The sequence below is a fragment of the Pempheris klunzingeri genome, chromosome 17 (assembly GCF_042242105.1).
Source record: "Pempheris klunzingeri isolate RE-2024b chromosome 17, fPemKlu1.hap1, whole genome shotgun sequence".
In the NCBI taxonomy this organism is placed as follows: domain Eukaryota; kingdom Metazoa; phylum Chordata; class Actinopteri; order Acropomatiformes; family Pempheridae; genus Pempheris; species Pempheris klunzingeri.
The window spans coordinates 20398387-20411482 of record NC_092028.1 but is presented as its reverse complement, the minus strand read 5'-3'; the positions used below and the strand labels follow the sequence as shown (position 1 = coordinate 20411482).

The window sequence follows — 13096 nt, the reverse complement described above, 5'->3', positions numbered from 1 at the left end:
AATGTGTTTTCTCAGGGTCATACAGTGATTTAATAGTGTTTAATCTGAGGAAACTGCATTTCATGGATTTATTTACTTAATGCAAGTGGGTTTAGACATTATTTATAGATAAAAAAATATGTCCCTTATTTTGTGACAAGCTGTATGAATATGTAGGAAATAAATTCTCTACTGATAATCGTAGAAACTATTCTGTTGGTATATTGATATTTTTTGTGTTGTGAACACAAAAATAGGTGCAAGTCTTAGAACTAGATTTTTCTTTTCTACATTGAGGATTGTGTGCCGCATATTTTCTGTAGTGTATTACTAGTTTGTTAACACTTGTTAAATTGTTACACTACAGTTATGCAATGGTTTACAGAGTTCACAAAATTATTTTTATCATCTTGAGAATTAAAATAATTTTTCATCTGAAATGTGTCAACAACTCTTTGTCTCAAACGCAACTTACAGAATAAAGCTTGTAAAATAAGGCTCGAGCCCCACAAGTCCAGAGGAGGGGAGAGGTGAATTTTAGGAAAAACAAAACATTTATTACATTACAAGGACTTAAAAAATGATTCATATCATGTGAAACAAGCATTTTCCTGAACATGTGGAACTGTACATTTTATTTTTCAGAGCAGACACATTGTGAAAAAGATCAGTGATGTAGCTTAACCTTAGTGCAGCTTTCAGGAGACAAGGCATCGAATAGGTAACATACCAGCTGCTCGGCCTGGGGGAGAGCCCACATTATAAAAACCTTCAAAGATGACTCGTGAAACAATGAAACAGTATACACAATACATAATCCAATATAAAGATTGTGTTCATCTATAGAAAAAGCTGAATTAATGAATGATTTACCTCTTTCTCACTCGCAGGGTAGATGATCATTTCCCCCACTTCTTCTAGGTCTGACCTCTCCTTGTAAATGCTAGTGTAACAATGAGAAGCACGGGGGAAAAGTTACTTCCATGTAAAAACTCCTCTCTGGATGCACAAATGGTTTCAGTTGTCTTTTTCCAAACCTTTCAAGGATGGAGGTAAAGCAGGTCACAATCCGTTCCCCCTGCAGGGCCATAATGAGACAGGGGGTCGTGTAAAGATGAGCCATCTTTTAAGGACACAAGAGAGCAGGGAACACAAACTGCTAATTGCACTGCTTATAACCAAGTGAGCTCTTTGAAACGTATTTCAAAGCCAAACCTCTCACCTTGTCGTTTATTCCTGATGGCACGATGTCAGCGACGTGTTTCCTTTGCTGACTGTCCAGTGTGCTCATCCTCCCAGCCACCAGATGGCAGCCTGACCTCAGCAGCTGCTCCAGCATGTCCAGCTGAGATGGCACATGGCTGAGGGGTGGAGCGTTCAAGGGAATCAGCAGACAGGTTGTCTGCCAGTGAGCGCTGTGTATCAGGGACCCTGGTACCAATAAACAAGCAACACGGTATGTTTGTTTACTGCATGGCTTACAAAGGTCACCTGGAACTGTGTCGTGTTTCAACATCCATTCCAGAGGAGTCTCTGCCAAAATCACAATAAATGATTAAATCATCTAGAAGGGTGTATTTAGCTTTAATAAATGACTGATCCACGCAGTGCTCAGTGCTTTAAATGTTTAAAGTGAGTTAAATGTAGTGGAGTGTACTCCTGTCATTGCACCCTGAATACAGGCCAGAGAGGTTCAGGCACTGGTCTTAACGAAAAATTTCCAAACCTTCGTTTGGTTGCGATGCCATCGAAGGTGACGGACGTTTCTGGGCCACAGCGGTCGGCATGCAGCTCTGTTCTCGCTCCGCAGAGGCTGGAGGGTCTGAGCACATGCTGAGTGTCTGAAACAAGAAACCAAGCACAAACACTGAGTGTCTGTCTTTTATCAGTCCCAAGTACAAACCCAGGTACTGAGCGTGTGACATGCAGACCTGCTCCTGTCTCACCTTGCTGGCTGTGCAGAGCCCCTCTGGAAAAAGCCTCTTCACGTCCTGAATTGCTTTCTGATATGATCCCGATCCTGTGAGATTGATTACCGACATTTCAAACATACAGTGAGGGAAGGCAAGTTTAAACTGTACAGCTCATTTCATACACATAGGCAGTTCAAAGTGCTTTACATAACGCTCTCATGTGCCGTGCCAACCACTGACCATAGATGCCATGGAATGAATGAGCCGTTCCACAACAGGTTGTCCACAGGGATGAGTCCTCTCGGCTGAGCTCGTGCAGCAGCTTCCTCACTGCATTCTCCCCCTCGAAGCAGAGAGCCAGCGAGGAACCAGAGCACAAGTATTCCAGGTGGACCTCCGAGTCTGAGGGATCCTGCAACAGTGAACGCTTTATGAATTATCGAGGCTTGTTTTGCATGAAAGGAAAACGTATTTTTCTGTCAGATGATCGCTCTCAGTTACACTGTCTGCATGCAGTAGTGAGGTGGCATCGCTTCTGTCCAGAGTCACTACACGCAGGCCCACCAGCGTGAGGCCTCTCAGCTGGAGTTTACGGACTGTTTTAGCCAGAGTGTGATTCCAGGTTCTTGGCTTGAACAGGCACACGGTGAGCAGCCTCTGTGGATCTGAACAGACAGTCACACCAGAGTTCAAGTGCTGTGTAGCTGTTCATCACATCAACTAATGACACATTATCAAACAAGCTCAGCGTGTGGATATCATTTAAGATGGGATAGTTTTCTTTTTTATACAGACCGTTTGTGCCGCAGATTTGGGGAAGACGCTCCAGAAGTGGGCGTACACTGCGGTCTGTCGGGGACATAAGTGGGGTGATGAGTCTATTCTCAGTTAAAACCAAGAGTGTGTGCTCATTTCTTCCTATGATTGGCTCAAATACTTCAAAGTGGAGCATCCTTCAAGCAATTTAGTTCCAGAGTTTGTATCTGGCTGCACGTTTTATTCCACAATGAACAAACTTACCAGGAGTCATCTCATGCTCAAAGAAGAAGAGGGAGGCTTGTCTGGAAGCCACTTCGGGTGTGGGTGACATAAGGACACTGTGGTTACCAGGGTAACCGTGGGGTAGCAGCCTCCTCAGCGAAAGAAAAGCATTCACCCGGCTTAGAGCGCACACCAGGGCAGGAGAGGACATCAGATTGTCCAGGCTGTCGTGACTGAGCTGCTCTCCCACCTCGTACGGACTCAGTTCCTGAGCCTGAAGTCGAGTCAGCGCAGGCAGACTCTTCAGGCCAAGCAGCTGGAATCCTGCATGTCGTTCATCACGTTGGATATACATTAAAAAAAAACACACATGGCAACCACAGGAAAATAAGCAGGAGGTAAGTTAAGAGTAATGAAATAATTCCCCCACTTATTTATTTGGTCATTCATTGAACTGTGTAGGCAGCTATGAGTGTTTGACAGTGTGTTTTGTTTGTTTACTGCCACCCCTAGTTCCAAAACTCAGGACAGGCTGTGCTCTCAGAAATACAGCTGAACTTCACTCACCTTCTGGGCCTTGTGTCAGCACTCTGTGTAGGAGGCTCAGGCCTTGACTCATGTCCTTCCCACACAGGGTCAAAATCACCAGCTGCTCCTTGTCAGAGTTGGACGAACACTTCTGACGGGACAGGATCACAGCGGAAGGATCAGGCACTTCCCACATACACCTGACTAAAAAAGAAAATATACACAAGAAGCATGAAAGACAACAGCAGAGGAGCATCTACTAGAGTCTTTACAGACACTGAACACATAACGCTCACCGAACAGGAACAGGTTGCTGCTGTAAGGCAAAGTGTGGAAACAGAAGCTTGGTTCTTCTGTGTCCGAACCATCGAGTCTGGAGTGGACACAGCCCAGAGGAGTTTGTGCCTTCAATTCTCTCATCAGAGCTGAAACAATATGGCAACTGCAAGGTTATCTTATTGCCAGAGAAAAACCTGACGAAGCAGGTTTTGACACGCTAAGTTTTCGTTTCATATAATTCACTGAGATGTTTTATGCTGTGGATATAATGTGATTTTCGACCTGCTGGCAGACAAACACTGTGGCGCATCGCATTTTCTTTGCTCAGTAACAACAGCAGACAGTGAGAGGGCAGCTCCTTCTGATTCAGGGTCACAGTATGTGGACTGCAGAACACGCGCGCCTAGAGAGAGCAAACAGTACATAATACAAAGTATAATATTTAAAAAATCACTATTTGACCTCTGTCATGAGGTTGACTACAACTGTATTCCACACACTGTTGAACTGCTGAACGACTGAGCCTTCACTGAGTATCTTGTAGTTGTACCTGCAGGTCGGTGAGTCCAAGCATTGCGGCCTCGTTGCTCTGAAGCTGCAGCCTCTGCAGCCCCCTCAGCCTGAAGCCTCTGCGCTCACACACAGCCAAAACTTGGCCGTAGCACCATGGAGGCACAACAGGCGACACCACAAGGAGTAAGTCAGCTATGCAGAGGGAGGAGGGAGGAGGATTAGCAGCTCCACTTAAGTCAAAATCTTTGATCCTTGCTGCAAACAATATTTCCCTCTGCACAGTAAAGATGAAAGCTGAAAATGAAATGTGGACACAAGCCAGTTTCCCCCTTGTGACAGTGTTGGCTCCTTGTCAAGTCACAGTACCTTTCATTGTAGCACACAAAAAGGAAGCAGGTCTGCTTAAATCGAAAGGACTGCCTTCAATTCCGTCATCTGCAGGCACATCTCTGCAAATCAAAGTGACTGATTATGACACTATTAGGAAAACAGAAACACTGCTGCAGTAACAGAAGCACTGTGCAGAATGAAGTGGACCGTCTTGGCTTCGAGGGATTTCAGTTATAGAGAAGATAAGTCTCTAACATCTGCTCAAATCATCGAGCAGGTGGAACTAAACTCAAACCTATATAACCCACATCTACGGCTAAAAAAAAATGTATAAACAATTAAATATAATTGAAAAATTATATATATAAATATAAAAAATGTAACACATACTGGAATTTTGAAAACAAACCTATTCAGAGGCCAGTAGTGATTGTGTGCGCTTCCTCCTTGACGTCTTCCTGAAAACCAGAAGCACAGCTTCCTGTGCACTTGACCAGCCAGTTCAGGGGAGTAGAAGAATTTAGGTACTTGACCGCTGCCGTCGAGAGGGTTGAGAAAAGCTGGATCTGTGTTTCTGGGTAGCAGAGGATCTAAAGAGCAGGTTATATCTTTCAAAAGTGAGTGGGCATTAGGGCCTCGAACAGCCAGAGCGAGAACAGGCTGGCAGGCTTCATCAGGTGTCTGGATCACTGGTGCAGCACCTGTGAATCAGGGCGAGAGCTTTTAAAGACTATTTTTATTCAACAAAGACACTGACAAAGGCCCCAGGCCACAGTTGGATCCAGGACACAGAGCAATGTGACAAGCCAGAAGGAGAGTCACTGAGTATTTTATGACCAGATGGCGAGAGTTATGTCCTACCAGCACTTTCACTTGGGAACCTCTGCGGTGGATAAAGGAGCCGCAGACCACACACGTCGAGTCCTGAGTCGAGAACAAGCTGGAGGGTGTAGTGTGTCATGACAGGATGTAGGAAGAAAGCTTTGCACCCCAGAGCAACTGATACCTACAACAGAAATGACAGAAAAAAATGACTCCTATTGTATTCACTGCTTCCTAGGATCAAAAGAAAGCTGACAACTACTACAAAGTCGACTTTTGAAGGACAGCATGCTCACCTCTGTGTGCACCTCTTGTGTGGTGTCTATCCCCTTACAGACACGCTCCCGGGTTTCCACAGTCTGCCAGTAAAACCCTGGACTGAGACCAAATGTCCTATCAATAACCTGAAACATGAAGCCAAGGGAACAGATTACAGTCAACAGAATGCAAAAACCAAAAACATCTGAGTTGGTGAAATCACAGTTTGTGAGGAAAAACCACCTTTGTGTCAGAGGTGGCGGAGATGAAAGTGTTTAAACAGGAAGAGGGCAGATGGACGGGCCAGGCACAGGCTTCTTGGTCCAGCAGGTGTTTGAGCTGAGGCAACCAGTGGGTAACAAGAGCGAGTGAGGTCTCAGAGAGGAACCTGCAGATGTGGTTACAAAAAGGTGCATGGATGTCTTTGTCCCTTTTCTACAAAACAAACACACAAACAAAAAGAGAAGCAGCATCAGCGCTCAGAACATCAGACACTGTAGAGCCTAAAGATTATGTTCTATTGTATTCACCTTTGGTGGATAACAGTGACGAGCCACAGCTAAAACATGCAGAGCCAGTCCGCCCTCAGTCCACAGCTGCTGAAGTCCTGCAACCCAGAATGGGACCTTTGCACCATCCTCATCATCATCAGTGCGTGGGTCTGGGCCAACCTAATCATCATCAACAAGTGAGAGAAGCGTGAACTCGGTTTTACAAATCCAACAAAGGTAGGCACACGTCAGGAGAGAGAAGCCACCGCTCACTAACCAAAGACAGAAACCATGCCACTAGAGTGTTGTAGACGTGTGCTCTAGTTGCAGCTGGATACAGATGTCTTCTCCTCCCATGAGCTCTGTCTCCAACCATACCAGGACTGGAGAGGTCGACGGTCAGCAGCACACACCCCTTACTGTTAATGTCAGCTGCTGGAAGTGTGCCGAGTGACTGTAGGTGAAATACATCCTGAAAAATAAGTAACATTAATAATGAGCGTAGGCCATGTTTCTTTAAGTCTTTACATTTTGAGTTTTGTGCCACTTACAAAATCAAAAAGAACGTCGGTTCTTTCAGCAGCCGGCTGCTTCAGGTTGACAGATTTGGTTGGACGATGTATTTCTAGTTGTTTAAGAATTTTTAGTTTGTGTTGCAACGTCTGCTTCTCTGGTCGTCTCTGTTGGTTGCTAACAGACACGTTGTCATGGTTAAAATGTTTGTTTTTATTGTTACTGATGTGCTGAATGAATAAAGAAAAAGAATACACACCTCTGCTGCTTTTGTTCTTTAACTTTACTTTGCTTCCCATTGTCTTGCACTGAATGTGGAGGATCTGTACTTTTATTGGGGTGCTTATTCCCATTTTTATTCATCTCCCTCATTTTCTGAAGCAGCATACTCTTGCCAGTCGCCTCCCTGGAAGCAGAGAAATGACAGTTTACACTGAAACATAACGTTTGCTGGACTGAAGCGTGACAAATGTTTCTAAAGCAGGATGTATTTACCTGTTCCCCACCCGTGATCCAGTGTGCACTTTAAGATTGGGTTTCTTTGCAGGTGGTGCTTCCCAGTGAGTGTTGTGCTTGGCTGGTGACTTGGGCTCTGATGAAGGATTTGGGGATGTTCTTGGTGTTTTTATTGAAGGATCGGGGCAACGCAGGTCAATATAAACAGTGGGACATTCCTGGTGGCTCAGCTGCAACTCCGCTGCCGTCCTCTCCGATGATATGTTCCACATATTAGTGTCTCTGCATGTAAAAGGTGGTTAGTATTATAATCCACAAATCTGATAATGACATAATCCGACAGTGACACTGATGGGACTTACTTGATGTGGTTTGGGTTTTTCACAGCCTCTGATGACTGGCTCTTACAAAGAGCAACTAGTTTCTCCATTATTCTCTCATGGGACCTGTGCTTGTCACCACCTATGAACAAAAGTTGGGGTGTAAAAAAATAAATGAATAGCACACATTATTTCTTATTTCATTTATTTATTTGTTTTTCTATTCTCGTAGCATAAAGCCTCCAAATCATTCATGTTTTCATCAATCATTCATGGTTATTATTAAAAACCTGGCCTTTTTCTTAGTTTTTTAGTTTTGTACTGTCCCAACTGTCCCGTTTGATCTAATATTAAATAACTTTTGCTTTGCAGAGAATGTTCCCTTTCCCTTCACGATCTGGGTCTCAACACTATCCTTCAGAGTTCTCCGGGCTTTAATCTTATTCACAACAGGAGCAACATGCAGTGTTACTACTGTAAATCAGCACTGACAGAAGAGGAAGACAGGAAGTATTGTCTCAATTGTCTTTTATTATATAATCTATAATATCATCTATATAATAATTTACAATATTATTAATAGTGAATATTATTTGGCCTCCAAATAATTGCATCAAATTCTATTTATATTATTTTTTGTTTGCTGGTTTTTAGTCATATTTCTGTTCTATTGTTTTATTGACGTGTTTCACATGTGTGTTATAATTACTTACCTGCATGTGTTTTCTCAGGTTCAGATGGCACACATTGTTGCAGAGGCCGCCCGTCCTCTTTCAGATTTTGGAGGACGACATCTAGATCCCACTGGTCAAGCCTCTGTAACCAGTAAGGTAAGGAGAATATTTACCACTTAACCATAGCTGGAGAATGTTACCTTCGACCTTTTCTACTTTACCAAACTCACTGCAAATGAGAGAACGGGAAAACCCTCATCAGATTTTGAGCTGTCCACATTTGGTTTTACAGAGGCATCCACTGCGCTGTCTCTCTCACAAGCATCTGCCTTTAATGGTGTAACAGGAAAAGACAGGACAGGAACGGGTGCATGTTTAGAGTACGCTATGATCCACTGGTGTGCTGCAGATTGATATATTATATGGATACATTATATGATATATCATAACCCACCTCAACATCTGCATCAGAGAGCTGTGCACGCTGCTGCGATGCAGAAGTGCTTTTTATAATTTCATCATCATCCAACTTCACACTCCAAGTCTGTTCAGGCTTCAGCAGCTCCTGATTGAGAAAACACACGAGCACCACACACACACACACACACACACACACACACACACACACACACACACACACACACACACACACACACACACACACACATAACCCTGTATAAATGATGACCAGTCATCCAGATACAAATGATTAGCATCAGCACTTATGACACTACAGTTAACTAACCTCTAGTTCATCATCGTCCAGTGGAAAACTGTCAAAGTCCTCTGGGATCTTCAGGGAAAGACCAGCTGGCCTTTGATAGATGCTGATAATCTCTTCATCCTCCAACTGCAACGTTGAGAAGAACCATAATTTAGTGTTTTTCTCATTTGTAAATAAAGTTTTTTGGCAGTTAGCAGACGTTAGCACATAGTAAGGGGAAAAAAAACACTCATACTGATGGAGAATCGAAGTCAATGGTCGGTAGAAGTGGTTTCACTTTCTCCAGAATTGATTCCCAACACGACGGATGACTCGGGTCCATTCCTGTCGGGCAGAAACAGACCTGGAAGCGAGATAAACGAGTCTGACTGTGTGTAACGTCACTGTTTATGTGCTGCGGCCCGTCCGAGGATCCCCAGTCACCATGGCAACGGAAAGCTTCCCTGCGCAGCACGTGTGGCTCGTCAATAAGGGTGCCTTCAGGTGCTGTCGGAAAAAATCGGCCTTCTAATTTTATCCGCACAAAACGCACACAAACGCAACCAAGCTAAAAAAAAAAAAAAAAAAGTTTTACCCCCTGATGAGGCGATTAGCTCACAACCTTTCTGCTGTGACTGGGTTAAGCACAGTACATCCACCGTATGGACATCCTGGCATTCTGGTTTACTTACATGCACCTTGATTGTTGCTAAATGCTAACTGTTGGAACAGTTAGCTAGCTAGCTAATTAGCTAGCTAGCTGGCTAGCTAGCTGTTGTGCTAAAGTTACTTATCTCCTGCAGGTGCTGCGTGACAAGCCAACTGTTTGACTGAAAGGTAAACACACATCCAGGTACACACAGTATTTACATAGAATAGTTACATAGTATTGTGTTTGTTCCTGTCAAACTTTGCCATTTTGCTAATTTGCTGTGTATGAATCAGTGGTGTTGTTGAATGTTGGCTTAATGTGACCCTGGCTGTGGTGAGATCATTCCGTGGGGACAGTAAAAGTAAAGGCAAACTGGTTTTTAACACATTTATTGTGCTTTTAATGCTATTTTCCAACATGTATTGTATTTTTTTTTTTACAATGACAAACATGGATCATTACTAAACTTAATAATACACACAACTACAACATACTTCCAAACATTGCCAAACGTCTGTTCAACCAGTCCAGTCACATAAATGATGAACTAAATTGTGGCTTTAACCTTTTCAGTTTTGTTGCTCATTGTTTTTCCATAAAGTTTTTGGGGCTTTTTCCATTTTAAGTTATTGGCAAATGCTATGACATTATTCAAGTGTGATTCTTTCTGTGTTCGTGAGTATGGAGAGAGAACAAGTGAGTTAGAAGCAAAAAATAAACTTCAAAATACATTAAGATATTTTATAAAATGCATCACATTTGAAGCTCTCTTTTTTTTTAATATCTGCTGGAAACTGGAAAAGTTTCCACACATGGTAACCCAATCCTAAAACTCATTTTCCCACAATTAGTCATTCACTATTAGTTATATGAGTCCATAAAGTTGAAGCAAATGAAAAATTGGATAGTTGATCTTCTCAGTGGAAGAAAAAAATCACATCATCCCTGAAGTATTTTTTGAAACATTTTATGTGAAGGCTACAGATGACAATAGTTTATCTGTGAATTGCAAGCGTAATGTGAAACAAGAAACCTAATCATGTATTTGTACCACAGTTAAAATCTTGAAATCAGTAACTGAATGAATTTACATTCTTGAAAATATTACAGGTAACACTTTTTTTTTCCCTAAACACTTGTGTGTGTGTTTGTCTAGCAGCTTTGGAAGAGTTCACTGTCAATGTCCCGCAGGTCCTGACCAGCTACACGTGGTGGGCTGGTGCATGTGATGTTGTTGTATATGGTGATAGTTGTGTCCGGCTCTTCGCCCTCCGCATGGGTCTCCACTTGCCGAGGTATCACCAGTGGATTTCTCAGGCTGTAGTTTCTGAGTGGGAGGGCACTGCAATCACACTTCCACCGGTTTCCAGACAGCAAAAGTTTTTCCATACTCTCTGAGAAATCCGGGACCATGTTTGTCAAGGCATTAGCTCTGAGGTCCAGATAGCGCAGCCTTGGAAGCAACTGCTTTGTGCCATTCTGCAAAAATTGCCGACATTCATTGTTTGACAACAGCAAGTACTCCAAATTCTTGAGGCCAGAGAATGTATGGGTTGTGAGAACCTCCAACTTGTTGAAACTCAAGTCCAGTCCCAGTAGGCCTACCAGGTCTGCAAAGCTCTGGCGCTCCACCGCAGAGATGTTGTTGTGCTGCAGAAAAAGCCTCCGTAGACCAGAGAGCCCTGTGAAGGCTTGAGTTGTGATCCTTGTTAGGCAACCTCTGTCCAGGTGAAGGCTATGAAGCTTCGACAGACCTCTGAACACTTGGTCTGGGAGACTGTGGAAGCAGCTTCCAGACAGGTTGATGACAGCCACGTGAGAGAGCCCGGTGAAACTACCCAGTTGTGCCTCCTGCACTTGGTTGTGCTCCAGCTCTAGGACTTCCAGATGACCGAGCCCCTCAAAGATCCTCTCCCCCAGGGCTCGGATCTTGTTGTAGCTGAGTCGCAGCTCCTCTAAGTATTGCAGATCTCGGAAAGTCCTGGGCCTAATTCCATTAATAGAGTTGTTGGAAAGACGCAGCACATGAAGACTGTACAGGCCTAAGAAAGTGTCGTCATGGAGAGATGTCAGTTTGTTGTTTGTGAGATCCAGCCATCTTAGGGACTTCATGCCTACGAAGGCTCTGGGTACCACTGTCACAATCTGATTCTGGGCCAGGTAAAGCTTTTGCAGTTTAGTGAGTTTAACAAACACATTAGCTTTGATGACCTTCAGGTAATTTCCAGTCAGATCCAACTCTTTAAGCTCAGCAAGATTTTGGAAAAGCTGTGGCTGCAAGTAAGCAAGTCTGTTCCCCGCAAGAATGAGCTCTCGTAGACCTTGGAGGTCATGGAAAGCCGCCTCAGGTAAAACTGCAATTGAGTTCCACCCTAGGTTCAGAAGCCACATGTGTGAGAGTCCAGCAAACAGCCTTTCCTCAATTCGAGTGAGTTGGTTGTTATGCAGACTGAGTGAAGCAAGGTTAGGTGTGTTCTGGAAGATTGCACCCGGTAAGATTCGCAGGTTATTTCGCTCAAGGTGAATGTGTGCTAGCGACCTAAGTCCTTTGAAAGCCTGAGGGTCGAGTGTCACCAGCTGGCCACTCTGCAGATTCAAAAAGTCCAGATTAGAAAGATCCTTAAACACGGATGCTGGCAGCGTGGTGAACAAGTTGCCATCCAGCCAGATAGAGTGAGTGGACGGGGGTATGTCAGACGGGACTTGAGTGAAGTTACGAGCACTGCAGTACATGTTGAGCTCCAAGCTGTAGTCATCATGCAGACAGGTGCATCCCTTAGAACATGGAATAGGCTCTTCAGCCACTTTCTCTCCAGCTGTGTCTGGATCTGGCAACACCAGCGATGTTCCCAGTACCCATAACACCAACAGCACAATGGTTTGCATACCAGCTGTGGATGGAATATTGATATATATATTATTGTTATTCATATATTTTTTTATAGTAATTGAAGTTCTATCTATCTATCTATGTATCTATCTATCTATCTATCTATCTATCTATCTATCTATCTATCTATCTATCTATCTATGCATTAAGGACTAAATTCAATTGCTTACCTTAAATCTTTGAGTTCTTGATTTAAGTTGGACAGGCTGTGAAATACTGAATGACTGAACCTTGTGCAATTGTTTGTATGCTGAATGGAAAGTATGCCAAGCCCCCAAAACCTTTTTTTTTAAAAAGTCAGGTGCACTGAATTTCTACAATTAACCCATTCATGTCCTTTAGACTTGTACTGAATGTTGCAAGTTTTTGTTCATGTACTGACCTGACTTTCTTTTCTCAGTTTCCTATTTTGTTTTCCAACATCAACTTTGATGATTGCATTGGAACAATATGATGTACGTAACAATTGTGAAGCTTGTAAAATGAGAATATACTTTCTATTGCCTCTGTGGGGTGTTAATTTAATCAGCTTAATCAAAATTCTAAGAAGTATATGTGCACATATCTTGAGTTATTCAGATCTCACACATACTGTGTTGTCAACCAAATAAGGTATTGAGTGTTAGTGGCCTTTGGTGTTTACTAAAGTCAGGGTTCTGTCACTGGGTGCATTTGCTGGAGATTCTAACTGATCTACAGTGGTACAGAGATAAGGTGAACCCAGTGCACTAGACCTCTGGCTGAATTCATAGCTGGTTCTCCTTTTCTGCTTTTAAAAGAGGGACAGAAAGTGA

General features: G+C 43.3%; 2 protein-coding genes across 2 annotated transcripts; both read right to left on the bottom strand.

Moving 5' to 3' along the window:
• Positions 1-637: 637 nt before the first annotated feature.
• On the bottom strand, positions 638-9103 carry LOC139216388 (dynein axonemal assembly factor 8). The gene is made up of 29 exons (XM_070847481.1): positions 9017-9103; positions 8803-8907; positions 8288-8386; positions 8097-8199; positions 7426-7525; positions 7103-7345; positions 6867-7013; positions 6646-6784; positions 6372-6566; positions 6134-6274; positions 5847-6038; positions 5642-5749; positions 5385-5529; positions 4933-5224; positions 4560-4642; positions 4231-4385; positions 3963-4083; positions 3698-3826; positions 3441-3605; positions 2913-3197; positions 2688-2741; positions 2394-2557; positions 2133-2304; positions 1911-1999; positions 1706-1820; positions 1202-1410; positions 1017-1102; positions 853-922; positions 638-721 (listed from the first exon to the last, which is right to left on the bottom strand). The coding sequence occupies exons 1-29, from the start codon at positions 9101-9103 to the stop codon at positions 647-649; spliced, it is 4068 nt and encodes a 1355-aa protein (XP_070703582.1). The 3' UTR covers positions 638-646.
• A 1440-nt stretch (positions 9104-10543) lies between these two features.
• Positions 10544-12298, bottom strand: igfals (insulin-like growth factor binding protein, acid labile subunit). The gene has a single exon (XM_070848511.1). It carries the CDS (start codon positions 12296-12298, stop codon positions 10565-10567), a length of 1734 nt encoding a protein of 577 aa, XP_070704612.1. The 3' UTR covers positions 10544-10564.
• Positions 12299-13096: the final 798 nt, after the last annotated feature.

What these genes read in the sequence shown, in the direction of transcription:
- LOC139216388 (XM_070847481.1), bottom strand. Translation starts at nt 9,103, where the DNA reads ATGGACCCGAGTCATCCGTCGTGTTGGGAATCAATTCTGGAGAAAGTG. An exon ending in TGGACGATGATGAACTAGAG is followed by an intron (nt 8,387 to 8,802) that starts GTTAGTTAACTG and finishes ACACCATTAAAG; the next exon opens with GCAGATGCTTGTGAGAGAGA. An exon ending in TTCATTCCATGGCATCTATG is followed by an intron (nt 2,000 to 2,132) that starts GTCAGTGGTTGG and finishes TCAATCTCACAG; the next exon opens with GATCGGGATCATATCAGAAA.
- igfals (XM_070848511.1), bottom strand. Translation starts at nt 12,298, where the DNA reads ATGCAAACCATTGTGCTGTTGGTGTTATGGGTACTGGGAACATCGCTG.